The sequence below is a fragment of the Coturnix japonica genome, chromosome 5 (genome assembly GCF_054131305.1).
Source record: "Coturnix japonica strain WE chromosome 5, WE-NBRP24, whole genome shotgun sequence".
Taxonomy (NCBI): domain Eukaryota; kingdom Metazoa; phylum Chordata; class Aves; order Galliformes; family Phasianidae; genus Coturnix; species Coturnix japonica.
Window position 1 is genome coordinate 42299980 of NC_140667.1, and position 20214 is coordinate 42320193.

The 20214-nt window shown below is 35.3% G+C and overlaps 1 protein-coding gene across 4 annotated transcripts in view; it reads right to left on the reverse strand.

Annotated features, from left to right (window-relative positions):
- TTC7B (tetratricopeptide repeat domain 7B) overlaps positions 1-20214 on the reverse strand; it is a 108927-nt gene that overhangs the window by 54812 nt on the left and 33901 nt on the right. For all 4 annotated transcript variants that reach the window (XM_015865358.3, XM_015865357.3, XM_015865356.3 and 1 more), the window contains exons 6-13: positions 16923-17001; positions 14947-15119; positions 12113-12176; positions 9155-9292; positions 4823-4906; positions 3686-3790; positions 2281-2398; positions 2038-2095 (exon numbers count right to left, since the gene is read on the reverse strand). In XM_015865358.3, the coding sequence (XP_015720844.1) occupies positions 2038-2095; positions 2281-2398; positions 3686-3790; positions 4823-4906; positions 9155-9292; positions 12113-12176; positions 14947-15119; positions 16923-17001 (819 nt within the window). The remainder of the gene's footprint in view (positions 1-2037; positions 2096-2280; positions 2399-3685; positions 3791-4822; positions 4907-9154; positions 9293-12112; positions 12177-14946; positions 15120-16922; positions 17002-20214) is intronic.

A 20214-nucleotide genomic window follows, 5' to 3' on the forward strand; every position in this document is an offset into this window, starting at 1 on the left:
CTGTTCAACACATATCAATGTAGTTTAACTTATTAGGGAGCTGCTTCTTATTTTATTGAATGTTTCTTTAAAGAACCAGCCGTGGCTGTTTCTATTTCCTTTTGTTATGATTTTTTATTTTTTTTTAATTCAAGAATCAATCAAGATGAAACCACTGAAAAGGAGAGACTGCATCTTGATGGGTACTAGTTCAGTCACTAAGCTTCACTTTGTGATAGAATAAAGCTGTTACTATCTATCATAAATTTGGTGAGTTCTGTGACACTTCAATTCACACCAGCCACAGGAAAAGCACTGAAAGTCTTCCAAGGGAAGTCAGTGAAACAAACACCCCCTCATCAGTGCATAAAGATAGCAAAAAGAACCTTCTTAAACAGCCAGTGAATTGATGGCCTTGAAAACCAGCACTTGCAGTAGAAACCTGTATTTCTTCAGAATACATCATTTACATAAACAATTAAAGGCAAGCAAACAAACAAAACAAATGAAAACCAACATCACAAGAATGAAATAAACAAAACCAACACTTTGACAAATCAAAATACTGATCCCGAATGCAGTACAATTGCTTGTTTTGTAAGCTGTGTAGTAGATGAATGTGGAATTTCAATTTCTACCCCCCGAAAAAAAAATACTCTTTATTCAAAGAAGCGTGAGAGAAAGCGGGCATGACTCTGCTAAGTGGAGAACAATTTATTCTGAGCAGTAATAAACTTTCAGTAACATCTTGTACCTGAATTATCAACACAAGCAATTAGCAACACCATGATACACAATGAAGCATATTTCCAGCATTGCAAATTTATTGGTATTTCTATAAAAACTAGTGGGAAAATGTGAATACGCAAAGCTACTACCTCTCAAAATGTACATTGTCCCTTATTACACAAGTAGGATATTTAAGATGCAGAAACTCCATTCTCTCCAAGAGGCAAATCTTTCTATTCAATATTGTGTGTGATGAGCTACTCATATCAGCAACATCAACAACTCACTGTAGCTTTCAAAACATACAACTTGTGCATTACTGACACCTCCAAAATATACTTTAATTAAAAGTCTATGTAAGAAAAGAGAAAGCAGATGCTATTTATCACCACGTTCCTAAAACTTTCCCGCACACAAATTTTTTCTAATTAGAATATTTCAAAAATCCATTTCACTACAAAATGAAAATTACACTAAACCTAAATAGCTAGAGAAGATACATAGTGGTTAACCAAAGAGAAGCTAGATATGTTTTTAGATTTCAGCTGGTACCATTCAGAAGTCATGGAAACCAAATTGTTAATAAGGAATCAGTAGGTTTTTGTTCAGCTATAGAGACCGGAATTTAGTAAGTGGCATATTCACATGTTGCAGCACTTCTGGTTATATCATCACAATTTGTTTCTTCTATAACTAGGCTATTCATCCATTTATCAGTTATAGAGTTCAAACTGTTGATAATTAACTATTGTCACATCCATTAGCACTACTTCTGTGTAAGGCACTTCGAAGATGGGTGCATTTGCAATGTCATTACATACACTATTAAATCTCCACATGAAAAATAATACTTTTCCTAGGTTACTACTTGCACTTCACCTCTCATCCACAGCAGAAGGTCCTTGATCATTCTACCTCTATAGGCATAACTTTCAAACACCTGCTATATAATCTAATCTGCAACTACTTCTTCAAGAAACATACACATTGAACCATGACTTAAAACTTTGCATCATGTCATTTTTCCCTTCTAGATCAGAACAGAATACTCCTTTAAGCAAATATTTTATACTAGAGCAAATATTTCATACTAGAGAACCATAAAAGTGTCTTTCAAATGATAGAAAAGGAAATCCTTATGAATAAATTTAGATATTTCTGGCAGAAAATGATGAAGTGAATGTTAAAGAAATACATTCTGTACTCATGAAGACAAATTCCCAAAGGTGAAAACCTTATTCCATAGTCCTTTACAAGTCCCTCTCTAACATATAATGAAGCTTTTCCCTATATAAGCAGGACGAAATGAAAAGATTAACAGCCACTCACCTCTGAAATGCAAGAAGAGCCTTTCTCTGCAAGACCTCTTGCATCCCTCGCAAAGATGCTGAAAAGGACATATTTAATCAGTGACGTGCAAGATCGAGGGTTTACATTCCACATGCTTACCAAAGTAGTGATAAGACAAGGACTGAGAAAAATGGTTGCACGTAGAAGCTTAACATGAAGTTTAGCAAGGTATCCTTCTTTAAGCAACATGAGAATTTCCAGATGTGTTTATTCTTATCTTACCATCAGTAGCCTGCAGACTGTAAGTCAGTCCTAGTGCCAAGTATCCTTTTGCTTTGAACTCAGATGTTTTGTCTCCAAGATCAACAACCGTTTTGGCAAATCTTTCTGCTTCTTCCAACTGAAAATATTATAAAACATCCATGTAAGTCCAAAAGTAGCTATAGCTTACATAAGGTGAAGAATGCACAGCATGTTTATTATGCTTATCAAGAATGTCGCAATCTCAGTCAGTCACTGTAAGGGCTATTTTCCTTTTCATTAAACCTAGTTTTCTTCCTAAATCCACAATACAGAATGCAGATTTAAGAATGTTGAAACATTCACTGTTATGGTTGAGAGAAACACTTAATACATAATGCCCAGACACCGCATTTTCACCTCTTAAGAAATAAAATGGCATTTCTGCTCTATGTATGTCATCTACAATTTTCATACTTCATATACATTGACAGTCTTTACTCTATGAACTATCAAAAAAACAAAAATCATTGACAAAAACCATGATCCCTGCATCACATACAGTAATGCTAAATGTATTCAGACTCATAAATGAGCACATAAACGACCAGGGTCTTAACTGCATACCCAGGTTACCATAAAATCATGAGGTTGGAAAGGACCTACAGGATCATCTAGTTCAACTGTCCTCCCATTACCGTAGCTACAGCAAACCACTAAACCATATTTCACAGCTATTCAATAGTCTTGAAAGGGGAACAATAAAAAAAACATTTGAACCTATGCTAGTAGATAAAAATGCTAAATACAGCAATCTCTATTTGGAGTCAATTCATGCTATTTTCTCAGCTTCTGATTGTGACCTTCCTTTTTTCTTTTCATCCTTTCTGAAATATTGTTCTTAAAGTTACATGTGTCTTTTGAAACACCACATCTTCCATCACATGAATGTTTTTCATACAGATACACTAATTTCAAGGCTATCTAAAACACAGAGACCACTTTTTAAAAGGACACCGCCCCTTCCCAGAACTCATAAACGGCAGCTATCTCCAAACATAGTATCAACAGTAGAGCATCTCAAAAAATTATGAGATTTGCCCCGTTCACTTCTCCAGATAGTTATTTTCCTCTTGCATAGAAGAAACATAAGTCAGTTAAATTTTAATCTCTGTATGCCAACAACATTTTAATTTCTAATTCACTTTAGGTGTGTCTTATGATTATCCATACAGCATATCTTGATACTCTTATAACCATTGCTGTCTTAAAGCCACATCTTAAAGCCACATGAACAGGGATTCACATCTATTTTCAGTGATTATCTGGTGCACGTAATCACTGTGCAAAAGTACCTTCTACATCTCTATTCCAAGATTTTGTTGCACTTTAATGTTGGCTCTTGCTGAAAAAAAAAAAAAAAAAAGGAAACAATGGCAAAGCCTACCCAGTGGAGTGATCCCATACAGAGCTTTGCAGCAAGGAGAGGAATAGTTGCATCATCTGGTTTCAAGCGTATACATTCCTTCAAGACTTTAACAGCTCGAGCAGACTGTCAAAAACATTTTTCATTACAATTACTAAGAGCATAACTATGTTTTACAGATATAAGATTCCGTTTTCCATTATTGTCTTTATTCTTCCTTTATGCAAAGGAGCCAATACCAGACATTTTGATGAAAATGTGTCACATCTCACGCAAGTGAAACACATGACTGTAATCACTGCTGTAGTTTTTTTCCCCATATGAAATATGATTAATTGCTCCAGGAGAAATATTTGCTCAGAATCTAATTTCAGTGGGTACATTTCAAAGTTTGGTAGGCCTGTAAGCTCGCAGCATTTCAGCAAGGCAAATGAAAGAAGCAGAATGCGAGCAGTCATACGAACAAGCTGTGTTTCAGTACTATTTGGGAGTTAATGCAACACTTAAGAAAAGATATGGTACAAGTCTTTATAACAGACTGTCACTGATCCTCTTTAATTTATTTTCCTCTATCCATTCACAGTTCACAATAGAATTTTAAGTGAACAGACAAGGGCAAGAATAATTAATCAAAAGGAACTGAAAATGGAAAATTGCATCTGATAGTAAACTGCCAGGTTTAAGAATTAAAATAATGTATCCCATTTTACTTAAAAAAAAACAAAAAAAAAAAAAAACAAACAACAAAAACAGAGAAAAAGACACAGAAGACACAGAAATTCATAAAAAAGAGAAAGCAGCAGCAGCATGAATCAGCAATTATTTGTACTTAGGCACAAATTTTGTTCATCAAAACAGTACTCGAACAAAGAAGTTCCTGGAAAATGTGTTCTGCTATAAATCACTACTGTGTTTGTTTAACTTAGCTTAAGCCTGATGTCAAGACTGCTCATCAGCTTTCAGCCCTCATGAATTTGAAAATACTGAATGGATTGTTACATTCTTTCTATAGCACTAGGCATAAATTCACAAATACAGCGAGTTGGCTTATTTAAGGAATTGTTTTCAAAAACACTGCAGATGAAAAATGATGGAAGTGCCAAACATTGTTATCAAAAGCTATTAAAAAAAAAATCATACCCAAAAATTAAGACTTACTTTTCCTGCTGCCATCAAGGACAATGCAAATTGATACCAGAGATGGAATTCTTCAAATGCAAACTTCATGGCTCTTTCTAAACACTAGTTTTGAAGAGAACATTGTTCATTAAGGACACATTCTTTGATAATTAAGATATATCAGTATAAAATTTCTTACAGATAAACACCCAAACCCCACATAATCACAAATATGAATTACTTAAATAAGTGAAAACAGCTGGCATACAAACATGCAAACAAACTTGAACAAAAACATTTTTTAAATACACTTTACTTAAATATTCCTATCAGCACTATCCTATTTAGCCTGAGAGAAAGAACGAGAGATTTGACAGCTTACTCTTACATGAAGGTATTAGGAGCAAAATCTCCAAGAGGCAAGAGAAACATTAAATGAAAAGTAAAACTGTGCGTGGACACATACTGTAAATTGTGAACACTCATCTAGCAGTGGCACCATATGAACTTATTGGTACTACTTAAAAGATGAGGGAAAGTTCACCTAAGAATATTATTTCTAAGAATTTTAACTTATCACACTAAATATTTTGCTGATTTCTTTTTTAAATTAAATAACTGAATAGGAAATATTCCAATAGGAAATTCATTACTGCTACACTATATTTAGTGTATTACACCAGCATTATATGTTAACTTTGAAGGTTTCCTACCTGCTGCTATCAGCACGACCTATTTCATTTTGCTACACTCAGTTTAACTAATCAGATTGGGTCCGAAGAGTTGGAAGGTTGAATATTTCTCTGGATTGTTTTAGCTATGAACTTTCCAGTCTGCAAAGTCCAATTAAAGCAGCAGCACTGACAGTTATAATGTGTATGTTAAATAGCAATATCATGAATTATTTTTTGCATTCAAACATAGAAAGCACAGACAGTTTAGTAGTGTATTCCTATGTAACAAGAGATGAAGCAATGAAAAGCACTGAGAATGAAAATCAAAAATATATATATGTATATGTATGTATTTATAACTAATGTCAGCTGTAAATTTTCCTACTGTACAGAGCTAAGCATCATGACTATTTCTAAACAGTATTTTTATTAAGTGACAATACAGGGACAGAAGTTTCATAAAGCAAACCCTTTCTAAGTGGTGCAAAAAGTTCATCATTCAGTATCTGTGTGTACTAAGTTAAATTTCTATTAAAACAACCTCTGTTTATCTCCCCATTGATCTTTCTTTCATCATTGGAAGTTAGAAGATCAGAGCAGAAATCTAATTAGCTGCACGTGGATTTGTTTCCTGTTACTTTGGATACCTGACAGAGATATCCAGGTGAGGCACAATCCACCACCTCCACACATGGCACAAAACAACAGTTGCTAAACCCATCTCTATCTCCACTGATTATTACAACTGTAGTCCTCATCTGAATGCTTACATTTTCCAAATGCTCTTTTTGTTTTTGCTTAATTGAAAATGAATTGCTCATTTTAGCTGAGAGAAGATACAGAAGTTGTAGAATTTGATAATAACAAAATAATTAAAACAAAGCATAAGAACGAAGAACACAAAAGTCTCCCATTGTAGAGAATTCTAGGACTGTGTTCCAGTGTACTAATTAATGAATTAAGTACTGCTCTTTGCTGTCCAGCCTCCAGATCACTGCTGTTCTAAAACATTCTCATACGAGTGAGACACAACTCTGACAAAGTGAGAGCAGATAGTGACATGCTGGACAGGAGCTTCTCACTAACACCACTTGGCAATTCTGTCACACAATTGACTTTGACTACAAAAATAGCACGGCAGTTAGAAAAACAAATACTTTGACTGAATGTATTTTACTGTGCTTAACATCCATTCTGGAAGTATTAAGACAGCTTCATTTAGAAACAATCCTGCTGGATGGTACTAAGAACAAGAGGGTATTGCAGCACAGACAACACCTCAACACCCAAGGCCTCTATCTTTGCTTTTCCGAGTTTGCCATAGAAATATATTTAACTCCCTATCGTCAACTACTTTTCTTTTCTTTATGGAACTTGAACAAAAGGAAGAGAGTGGCAGACAAGGAGGAAGTAAGAAAGGACTACATAAAATAGAGAATTCTGCCTCTCGTTTATTTATGGCACTTCCATAGCACCATAGTCAGTAGGAGACAGAGACTATAAAAGATCCTTGCTTGATAACAGAAACAGACATATCCACAACAGTTCTGGACATCAGAGAATGCTCATAGGGAATAGCTCTCTAAAACCCCTCAGCTACCGGAAAATATCTTAGATACACTCCTTTAAGTCTAAAATAAATTGGGATTCATGAATTCCATGATACTGTCACTAATTTCTATACCTTTGTGTTAGGAAGAGTCTACTTTGTTAGCAAGAATCTGCCATTATAGTAAAATCCCAGAAAAAGGAAAGTATCATATACCAACATATGAAGGGGTTTTCCAGATGGCTCAAGCAAGCACTAACTGAGAGCCTTTATTTCAAAAGTAGTATAGTATTGCTAAGAAGAAAACATTAGAAATTAAAAGGTTGGTTACATACTTGGCTATTCAGTACAAAATTGCAGTGAAGTTCAGTACAGGTTGCATGGTCATTCTTCATTATTTCACAAAACTAGTAGTGCAGGGCAAGAATTGTAAGCACTGTATACATGTTATATTTACATAGGTGATTTATCCAGCAACATGAAAACCTTGTGGAAGGATTGTTTCTGAAGTAAAAAATCCCAAATTCAAAGGAATTGACTTGATGAAGGAGTAAATAAGAAAGACATAACAAATCACAGTACCATGGAAAACTCAAAGTTAAGATAACTTTCAGGATAATAGCAACCAACTTAAGTAGCTGAACATGTAGCATGATCCCCCTCCTGAAAGGCAGAAATGTTGCTCTTGATATTGCCTTATAAATAATCACAATTCACCACATGGACAGGTAATGCTGAAAGCATTACTGAATTTTGTTGTTCAGTGTTACTATCTTCTCCTAAAAAGAATGTGCTTGAAGTTAGGGAATTTAAAGATAAATATATAGGAAAATTTCTGGTCTGGAAAATTTCTTCCCTGATAGGACACTGATAAGCTCCAATATGTCATATCCTAAGAAGCTTAAAAAACAGTCTGATGACAGCCAGAGTTCCTGTGTTTCAGAAGAGATTTATGACAGCAGAAAGTTCTTTGATCAAGTTAAAAAGGCCATAAGGAACTGAAAGCCTGTTGTGTACAAACTCCATAAAGAGATAACATCTCCTTCTCCATGAACATGACTCAGCATTAGAATAGTAGAATAACTTACTAGAATAACATAGATGCGACAAATTTTTGCTCATTTAATGTTCTTACATCGTTTTGTTTTTTTTTTCCTATAAGTAATCAGCTGGAACTTAACCAGAAGATATCAAGATACCAGAACCGGTCAGTTTCCACAGTTACATAGACTAATGGTGTTTTCTGACATGGAGCTGCAACTGCTCCTCTACAACAACCATCATTAACTCACAGAGAATAAAGCTGGCAAAAAAATTACATTCTTGTTACACAACTGTTAACACTTCTCAATTTGCATTTATCGTAATGCTTTTAAAATGGGTCACAGGATCTAAGGGCAGTCATGCTACAGCCACTCACTGAACTGTAGTGGCCTCTTAAAGTTTATGGTTTCTTTGCTCTTTTGATGACAAGACCTGGAACAAATTAGGTGTTCTAACCACCCCCTGACAAGTTCCTGCTGGAGCTGTTTGTATCCAGAGTATCTGTATGCAAAATAACTGCCACTTGGACCAGGTCTTCATAACACGATTATGTTCTATTGTAGGATCAGAGTCTCTGTGAACTTTCAGAAAAGATCTTCTTTTGTACTAATGCACAACTTGCAACTATAAAATGTTTTCAAGAGGAATAATACTCAAATTCAGAACTTGATACCATAGTAGACTTCTCTATCTACATACATCAAAAAAAGAATTTTATAATTAAGACTTTCATTGTAAAAAAAAGTTTTATTTTTATCCTGCTAAAATAATCCTTTATTAAAGTAAACAGATAAGTTTTCTAAAAGCAAATCAATCCCTGAATATGCCTGTTTACCACGCATGCTGAAGTATTCCTTCTGGATACCACTAATACAGGACAATGACAGCATTCTGCTGCTGGGTAAGCACTGTTTTCAGCTGTGCCACTAAACAATTCTCACATCTTTCAACGTTTTTGTACTTGAGAACTTTATGAAAATTCAGACAGTAAATATTTTGGGTAGAAACTACCTATTATTTATACAGTAGTATATGACAGAATGATAAACAGATAAAGACCAAAACATCAAAGACACAGTTCAGTATTCACTGCTATGGACAAACCTCTGAGAGCATTTCATATTGGCCTCTTCTTCCCAAGGCTATCGTAAGTAAATCATATACTACAGATGCACTTTGCAAACTGATGATACGATCATTTTTGTGTTCTGGTATTCTGCTTAGTACAGCATCACGGTTAGCCTGAAACATAACAACAAAAAGAAATCAAGTCAGACATTGAATTCAACCGTATTCTTGCTCAAATAGGAGCAAGCTCAATAGGAGGTGGCTGGTGTTCACTCACACCAAGTCCACCCAGCAACTAGCAGCATGCTTCTGGGAGTGACACTGGGTTCAATCCTGTTCAACATCTTCATGAATAGCCTGAATGATGGAGTGTAATGTACTCCCACAGCAAGTTTACTGTTACAAAATTAGCAGGTGGATCTACTAATGGGTTGTGCTACTTGCTATTTAGAGGGACCTAGACAGGCTGGGGAAATGGGCTCACGGGAACCACTTCAAAGACTTAGAGATTCTAAGTTGGAAAGTAGGTGCTCAGTGACAGGACAAGGGGCAGCAGGCATAAAGTGAAATACAGAAGGTTCCCTCCAAACATTAGAAAACATTTTCTTTGTTTACTATGATGGTGACTGAACACTGGAATAGGTTGCTCAGAGAGACTGAGGATACTCCACCCTTGAAGATATTCAAACGCCATGGTACTGGGAAACCTACAGATGGCCCTGCCTGAGCATGGGGCTGGACAAAATGACCTGTTACTATAGCTCAGCTGACATTCAGCAACAAGTACTGCCACTGTAACTTGGAGTTCCCAGTCCTTTGGATTCAACCTCTCTACACATTCAAACTTAAGTAAGAAGAAGCTGATCTACACTGCTGGTGTAACAGCTAGAATACAAGAACTTCTTACAATAAGTGATGGCAGATTTGCAGCTGACTTTCCTCATTACGCATGACAGTACACTGCAACAGCAGTCATGTGGCTAAAAGAGATACTTTGTACTTTGAAATGTACCTATAAGAGAACTAGAATACTTAAAAAGCACAGAACTATCTTACCCACATCATTTCTTTCATAAGTATTGCAATTCAAATCTTACCCACCAAAGCATCCATTCTGAATTCAGAAATTAAGGGAACTCAATTTTCTGGATATGTGCTGCTCTATATCTAATGCAAATAAGAAGTTATGAAGTTAGAGTGTATTACTTGCCTGAAACTAGAAGTATGAAATGAATCTTTTAATTTACACAAAGTGCTACTTGTATCAGATGCTCATTCTGTTTTTCAGTATTTTCTTAAATAATTTCACAAAGGACAGAAGTTCTGAAGGACTGTGTTTTCAATAATTCACAAGTAAAAGATCATACTATGTTGATAATGCAGGATTGTGTCTAAATACTAATGTTTCATCAGTCTTTTGTAATCATTTCTTACTCACATAGCAGTTTGAAAATCATGAGTCACATTGCTCTTTTTAACTGCTATAGGTAGACAGAGTCAGCACGCAGTGCTGAATGAATTGCTCTGAACTCTCAGGAAACAACTCTCACAAAGACAAGTTTGAAGTGATTAATATTTTTAAGGGTAATACTTTTGTCTCATAACTTGCAACAATTACTTGTCAAGAAAAAGATTAATGAAAGCTTGCCAAGAGCATAATGCTCTACCATGATAAGCATCCAATTTAGACAGACCTAACTCACAAAGGAAAAGCTGTAAGCTACCTGAAAGAAGAGTTAAAAATGCATTATGTTAAGGATCTTCTTGACTTCTTAATGCTGACATGCAAGGAAGTACTCTGGCAAATACAGTAAACGGTAGTCAGAGGCTGCTATAGAGGACATGCTTTGCTTCACACCATGACCACTACTCACATTAGAATTCTTCTTTACACTGTCATAAGTTGCTCAAGCACCTTAAAGAGGCATGTGCCCCCTTTCAGGCGCAGCAAAAGCAACACATGGTATATGGAAACACTTGCTCAGTCTAGTTTTCTAGTGACAGATTCTGTCATTAACACTGCGATGCGGCTCACTAGGAATAATGACAGTAATCCACACTACCATTTAAACGTATGTAGCAACTCTAAGAGTTCAAACAGGACAACATTCAATAAACTGTTCTGATCTTACTTAACATACAGACCAGAAATGTTGCCAGAGTGTAAAAGATCCCAGCTAAGGAACTTAAAGACTAAATGCCATTGGTGTTCAGTGAGACAGACTAATATACAATGCCTGAGATTCCAGAGGTTCCACCTCTCCACCTAGAAACTCAGCGAAGGTTTGAGCCTAAGCTTTTAATTTCTGTTATTTGACAATATATAGTACAACTGACCTGGTATGAGAAAGTCAGTGCACGGCAGCTGATCAGTAATTAGTAAAATTGTGCTATGGGAAAATATGAAAAACTGATAAAAGGCACAAGTAGTTCACTGAAAGGAATCACCTGCTGGGGAAAGTAGGAAACTTAAAAAAATGAGATATATTCCAGTAGAAAAGGCTGAATGTCTGCATAAATAGACATAAATAGAAATAATTCACAAATATGACTGATATCTGAGTGTTAATGAGCAATGGAAAATATTTTTGGCGATGCTTATTAGGCTTACCTAGTAGTCTTTGATTTTGGTTTTTACAACAAAAATAACTTACATTTTGAGTCTGTCTGAATGATACCTCCTGGTGCAACTGTGGTTCATAGTGATAAGTGACAAGAAAAGACCTGGCTTTGTGTTCACCTGCCTATAATTTGGAGGAGGCTACGTTCAATCACTCTACAGGAGAAAAAACTCCTATTCATAACATCTGCAGAGCTCATCCTGCTACTTCAGAGGAATAGAAGCTTGAATTTCAGGAGTAACTGCCCATTTTCTTAAGAGAAAATGAAATGTGGGCCAAAAAGCAAGGCGTGACAAAAAGTGTTTTCATTTAAAAAAGAAAATGGAATACACACATACACACACACCACTTGCACATCCACTGTTTTACCTACCATAGATTCACTAATGAGTAGCAACAGTAAGGCTTCTTCTGTATTTTCTTGAGGACAAAAGATGCTGTTCAAAACAAAAATTTAATTAATTAAGCAGAAAATTCTACTTTTAGGAGTAGCTTACACAAATATTGTTTACTGAGTACTGTAAAAACTGAAAAAGTCCATTAAAAAGAATAGATAAGTTACACTTTAAAAATGCTTAAATTCATTTATCTGTAGTGCTATACATTTACTTTTCAGAAAAGTTGGACAAATAGAATCAGAAGATCAGAGAATCACAAGGTTGGAAAGGACCAACAAAAATCATCTACCCAACCGTCCCTCCTATCACTATTACTAGCCCCATACAATAAGAGAACTAAACAACTATGGTTGCCAAGTGTTAAAGAAAACATCCGAATATCCCAAAATTTAGTGTAACTTAACTTTGAAAATATAGGCTGTGGTTTAACTAGCTGTTGGCATCTAGTTATCTGAACAAAATCTGCATCACTGATTCAAATGCCAGGAACAAGAAACTCTCAGAGGAGAAAACTGAAGGAGCGTATAACAGATCTGTAAAATCATAAATGATATTATTCAGTCATCATTCACTGTCCTCCAAAGAACTGAATGCATTTAAATAATATATTAGGTACTGTATTTAAAACAAACCAGTACATTTTTGACTCAAAAAGCTGGAGGTCAGGGGAACATGTAGGAAGAATTCTCCTTTAAGTATGTCTTGCTATTTGTTGTCATAGGTACTTGCTTTTTATCACTGTTGGAGACGAGGTACCAAGCTAGACACATTGTCTGATCTGGTATTAATCACTTTGATGTGACCAAAGAAACTTAATTACACGCTCTGCTGAAATTGTGGAACTCCTTGCTTACATTTCCAAAGAACAAAAACATTATACCAGACAAAGCCACACTTTTGAAAGGAGCCGTGTTTCTACAGAAGAACAAGTTGGTAATGAAGAATATAAATAAGTTTGAAAGACTGAGTCTGAGAAGTCTGCTGTAAGTGTTCTGGTCTGAGGAATCAGAATTGCTAAAAATCTTTGAAGAGAAAGGCTATTCTACTTTGTAGCGGAAATGTAGTATAGTGCCACAATTACGTGGGGCTACTGCTGTATGAAGTGCTCAGAAATGGAGATCTGTAATAAATAATAAATCTGCAGCTAATAATAAAAAGGTCACAATCTAGGAAAACAGTTTAATATTAACTACATGCTATAACAGAGGAACTGACTTCTCTTTACTTGGGAAGCAAAGTAGTTTGAATGAGAAAATGTGTGACTCAACATAAAGAGACTTCCTTATATAGCAACTTCATAGAGTAGCCTGGGTTATAAAGGACCACATTGACCATCTAAGTTTAAACCTCCCACCCCGCTATGCGCAGGGTTGCCAACCACCATCCAGGATGCCCAGAGCCACATCCAGTCTGGCCCTGAATGCCTCCAGGGATGGGATGTCCAGGGATGGACTACCTCTTCCAGAGTCACCATCCTCTGAGTGAAAAAATTCCTCTTAATATTCAACCTAAACCTCCCGTCTCAGTTTAAAACAATTCCCCCTTGTCCTATCCCTATTAATCCACGCAAACAAAATACTCAAAACAGCTCAAAACGCTGCCTTTAATGACATAGCATTCAAGATATAATCAGACAAGTCTGAAATTCAAGAATCCACAATTCCTGGCTTTTAAGCCTACACCTGGACAGTATTCTCAAAAAAACATGAGTCAGTTTTTTGGAGAAAAGCCGAGAGTTTCATGTGGAACAAGTAAGAACTTCCTCAAATGAGATTCTCAAATCACACCAATTTCATAGAATGGTGGACATTGGAAGGTCTCTCTGGAGATTGTTTAGTTCAGACTTTCTGCTCAGAGCAAGGTCAGCTGGAAGATTGCTCAGGAATGTGTCCAAGTGGATTTTTACGTTCTCCAGTAATGGAGGATCTACAACCTCTTCTAGTTCTGTAAAAGATGTTTTCTTCAGTTCTAACGGAATTTCAATCTCTACATCTCAATTAAAACACTTACTGTCCTTCTAGAAAAAAATCATAACTTTGCCAAGATAATTATCTCCATTGCTCAGCCTGTTTCTAAGATTTCCGGCTCACAGTGTTTCCAATATGTATCACAGCAAGCAAGCAGTGGTTATTGGCTAAACTAAATATAAAGTGATCCCTCAAGGACTTTGCACAGATCCGCTATTAATTTTTACTGCACATTATGTAAAATATGAAAGCAGTGAAGCTTCTTTGGGTCAAACTTATCATCGGTGAAAAACTATAACTGCCAAATCTATCAGATTTCATTACTTGATTGGATATAAGAACAGGAGATAAACAAGTTATTAACTGTTAAGAAGGTCCAGATTCTAAGAAATATTTAACACTACTACTAATGGTGATTGTTTGTGGGGAAAAAAAAGAAACAACAAAATCACACAGAAGCACAAGCTGCAATTCTGCTGTTTTCAAACATTTAGACAGAAACTTTTCATTCTGAAAAGCCATTTGTGCCATATACTTAGCACAAAGCCGAGTAGCTCAAGGTGACAGAAATATAGTCACGCATATTATGTATGTATGTATTCTTGTGTACCTCAAAGATAATACAGAACAGTGACTCTATCATGTACCTCAGCATGGAATAAAAAGATACTCAGAGGATTGAGAACAAACAGTCTTGTGATACACTGCAAACTTCTGCCTGAAGAACATTCACACTGCTCAGTATCTTCCACATTTTCAACAATATAAACTAAATTATCCAGTGCAGCGGATAACAATTGCAATTATGGAAACAATAGACAAAGGTGTGAATTCGGACTTACTTTTCTCCAGTGTATACCCGCGGTCTTCTACTGAGTGTGTAACTTTTTGTATTTGAACCTTTCCGAAGTGGATCATCAAGTGGCGATTGGTGAGGAGGATCTTCCAGTGGATTCCAGTAACTCTGTTCACACATGCCTCGTAACAAAATTTCAGCCAGTTGTCTTGCTATTGTCTGTAAAAGCAGACAAATATTTTCCTTTGAAATGCTGAATGAAGTCCCTTCAAAAACACCAGATTATTTTAAATGTATATTAGTCAAGTGGAAGGTATTTCATTTTAAAACATCCAAAATATCAGGCATTCTGCTGTTTGAAAGGCGTAAGTACCCATTTAAATTCTCTAAATGCAAATTAAAAATGGCAGCAACAAACTTCAAATTTGCAATTACAGTTCACATCAGTATCAACACCATCAACTGTTGCTCCTAACAGAGGAGCACATTCAGGTATATTTTTGGATATTTTATATTTTATACTCAAAAAGCTCTACTACCTCCCCCAGTCACTGCAAGTGCCTCCCTGCTGCCTGTGGGACAGATGACGGTGGAGCAGATATCCCCACTGCAGCCTGCACAGAGGCCCCACAGGGAATAGGGGGGCGTTTCCTGAAAGACTACTGAACCATGTGAAGGATCCACACAGGTGTGCTGGGAAAGCACAAGGATGAAAAGCAGTACAGAAAAACTGCTAGGGACAAACCGCAGCTCCCCCTTTTCCATTCCTGTTGTGATGCAGAGTGAGAGAGCAGCCAGGTGGGTGTCTGGCAGCTCACTACAGCTATAAACCAGATGGAAACTGATCTGGACTTCTGACAGCTAGGGCCTGAAGGTGCTGGTGTTTGTTGCTGTTGGTGAAACTTGGCAAGAGTGAAAGAGGGTTGCAGATAAGCATACACAAGTTTATTTTGACCCCTTATTCCCAGTATTAAAGTACAAAAATACTGACATAAATATTATGTAATAATTTAAAGCTTTGAAAAGTCATCCTACAATCTTTAACTAGCAATTTAATCTCCACTTTAATGTTTACTGTCATGTACCATACAAGCTACATGACTACATATATGAAAATGATGACAACTCAGATTAGTACCAGCAAAATAGAAAAAAGGCAAGCATTTGTATCAGAATTGTGAGCATTTCCCAGTAACAAATGTGTAACAATCAAGCCATGAGCAGAAGCATATGATCTCCATTTTCCACCTCAATTCCTATAAAATTTATTTATTAACATTTGTAATATTATCCCTCATCATTGAAAATTTGCCATTTAATAATTTAAATATACTTATTAGGAATCCGTTATTAAATTAAGAAACACATTACCTTATTACCACTCTGCAAGTTGTAAAGGTGTAGTATTAGAATACTAATCTAAGACATTTTAAAAGTCATTACCTTAGGAGCAAAAGATGCAAGTCTTGGCCCTTTGTTATACCAAAAAAAAAGATGCAAAAAAAAAAAGATAAATCACTTATTTAGTAGAGCTTTATTTTATGATTGTATCAATATTAAATTTCAAGATCTTGCCTTTCTTTCCTTCTCTTGAAGAGAATTTATTATGAAAATAAAGAAATGATAACTTGAAGTTTCCAACTTAAAAGAACAGAAATGAAGACATGGCACGCTGTCCTCAATCTCGTTACATTACAGAAAGATGAAATAATATCCTGGTGAAAGTAGAGAAAAATCACAAATCAGAAAACTATCACTAAGCTTGAAAGCATGGTTTGTCAGAAACCAATCATGTTTTGGCCATAACCACAAGTAGGAAATGAGTAGGGAAGACCAGGCATCAAGCATTCCGTTTTTACTTTAATCATTCATTTCAACCAAGAAATTTACCTTTACAAAGTGGCAGATAACAGATCCCGATTAATATGCTGTAGTTTGATTATCTGTCCCTAACTCATATTTATGCTTCATCTGCCCACTAGAATTCAGAAGTTGCAATAGGAACATGGTTTAATGACTTACCATTCGAAGATTTTGTGTAGTTCTTGTTTCAACAGCTCTTAGTAATTCTCTAAATCTACCAACTCCTCTTGTCAAGTTCCTGCATATGAACATAAAATTTAACAGCATTCTAACTTAGATGTAGAAACAATTTGATATATTATTTGATAAAATCATTAAAATCCACTGCACCAATTTTTATTATTTATTTTCCTGTGCATCCATATGACCTTTCTGTGGAATATACATGTACATATCTGGGCACCCCACCACTGATTATAAAGAATCTCTGCTGCCAGAGTCTTAAAAAAAAAAACAAAAAAACCCCACAAAACATAAGCAAAAAACATTTTCAGATGAGCAAACTGCTCAAAATAAAGTGTAAGAAGTGATCAGTCCAAAAGGAAAGCAAAGAAACAAACAAAAATGGCCAGGCTGTTACAATAGTTTTAATTTTCAATTGCATTAAAAGTAAAACTGTTTGGGTTTTTGGGCAGGCAGGGGGAGGAATTAAATTCCAGCTGCCTCTTAGTATCATATAGCAGGAAAATAGAAATAAGAATAATCTATCAAGACTCAGTGAAAGTTAATGTCTTATCTCCTTAGAAAGGAATCAAGACATAACAAGGACCACCACATGGCCAGAAGGAGGACTGAGATCAGTGTTCTTGATTTGAGTTGGTTTTTGTTGTGGCTTCTGCAGCTCACGTTTCTGTGACCATGCTTCTTCCACTTCTGCTGCCTCAAACATATACACGTCCCTAAGAGAGGAGGCCTCAGTCATATCAACAGTTTTAGCAGACCTGAACTTCATTCTCAAACAACAGAATTAAAAGTTTAAGAACATTCAATATAATCTGTTATCTTTTTCTTACCATTGTATCATCTCTGCTATCTTATTTTTTATTGTATTTAAAGCCATTATAAATATCTTATTTGATATTACTACAGCTTGTTTGCATACCAGTGAAAGAATAGGTTGGCTCTGGTTGTCTTAATTTGTACACAAAATATCTTTTAAATTGTGATTTTATACCAACTGAAAAAGAAATAATCAGAAAACATCATTTTTTAATTTAGATGTTTTCTTTAATTCTAGTGTCAGAGCACCCAAAACTAGTATGTTGGAAAAGATCGTTCTGTAGAACTGAAAAATTCTTATCCATATGACCAGGTTGAAAGTTATGTTGAAGTAAGCCAAATGAGTTCACTTGTTCACTTAAAAGCATTCATTTTAATTACTTAAATTTTAGTTATTCTTCACAATTTATTAATTCTATTTAATTCCTAATTTTATTAATGTTGTATTTCTTTTAATTATTTTAACCATAATTATTTAAAAGAGAACACTTTTCTAACAAAAATAATAAAACAAAAAACAACTGCATGAAAAACTAAGTTTAGTTATACTTTAACACAGGACTCCTAATAACTAATAAATATTACATCAACTTCATAGAAAAAATGAAGGTAGTACAGAAATTCAGCAAGTTTCATCTTTAAAATCTCTCTGACCTCAGTGGAAACTGGACATATTCAGCACCTTTGTATATGTGTTCAAAAGAGCCCAAACCAGCCCACTGGAATCCCAGCTTAAAGTCTTCTAAGTCCCAGAGCATATTTTAAATGAATGAAGCTTCCTCTCAAGGACTGTATTGAAAATTAAGATGACAAGAGTCAAAAATTATTAAAAAACAAACAAAAAAGCCACACTGACCAAAATCTGAAGTGTTAACTGCAAAATTATCAAGAAAGGAAAAGACAACAAAAACAAAAACCAACACAAAAATTTGTCATCTTGAGATACTACTTTATTACTAGAGATTAAATACAACACACAGTAGAACTTCAGATCACAATAATACGAACTCTATGGGAAAAAAATGCTATTTCCTAAAATTTCATATGATGTTTACATCTTTTGAAGTGAGACAAGAACAACGAAAGGAAACCTCTATGAAAAAAGTATGCAGCTGTTCAAAGTCCTGAAGGACTGACACTATTATTATTTGCCTACAACATTTTTTTAAGTATCTGTGAGGGACTGAAACTTCTGAAGTTCTACTGCATCATGGAAAAAGCAGCAAGATTATATAGAAAAAAAACCTAACACACAGAATTAGGTTTTGCTTCATAAAGCATTTAACCTTGATCCACTGCATAAGTGAACACAAACACAACATAAGTTTGTCAAGCACCTTCTATACAAGGTATACTAAAAAAAGTATACACTTTAAAACTACAGTCTAAACCAGCAAACTGAGTTAAATGCTTTGAGAGACAAGTAATGAAGCAAAAAATACCATGAAAAATATGGTTGATGTCTACACTGCACTACTTTTAGCAAAGTACATTTCCTGTATTTGTTAAGTGTCTGTAAGACCTGGGAGAACAGGGTGGCAGCTATTCCTGCCAAGCCAGAACATACCTTCTACCTGCTCTTCACTATGATGTGCCTTCATGTTTACAGTTCCATTCATACTGTTAGGAAGGTTAATTTAAAAAACAACGACTCACAGTGTCTGTAAAAGACTTGGAGATTATTTCCACTCTTGAGCAAAGGAATTTTTGGGTACAATAACACACGCCCTGAGCTGACAGACTTTGTAATTTCAGACTTGACAAAGACAAACGTTGCTAGCTCCATGTTTGTTTGTATAACTGCCTTGCTACTACATTAATAGAGAAGCACTACACCAGTTAAAAACAAGGCATTAAGATCTAAAAGGAAGTAATCTCCTATGGAAGACTACACAGATACAACTTCTATTCACATTTGAGAATTACTGACAGCATTTCTGTTTAACATAATAGATGTATTTTAACTGCATCTATGCAAACAAAAACCAGCATAGGAAGAAAACTAAGAAGCAGTATGGACAGACTGTTGATACAAAATGAGATGAAATGTATCTAAGCACGTAGGCCAGCATAAAGATCACAGGCCAGACAGACGTATCTTATCCAGCTGGTTTAGAACTCAAAATAAAACAAGAAACAAGCAAAGTTTCTTATACCAGCCTATTACCTCATTACTGATGCTCACTATATCTCATTTAATAAGTATTCATGCCTTAAATAAGGGGAAAAACAACAACAAAAGACACAATGAAATCTAAATTGCTTGATAAAAGTGATGAAAGAAATTGCTTTTGGAATTACATCTACTTTCCAAATGCTCTCTCCTTCTCTTATCTAGAAAAAGTAATGTTTGTAAACTCAATGATACTTTCAAAATTAAAAGTTTGTTGTTGTTGCTATTTCCAAGAACTCAAATAATAGAAAATAAATGCATTTGATTTAAACGTGGACA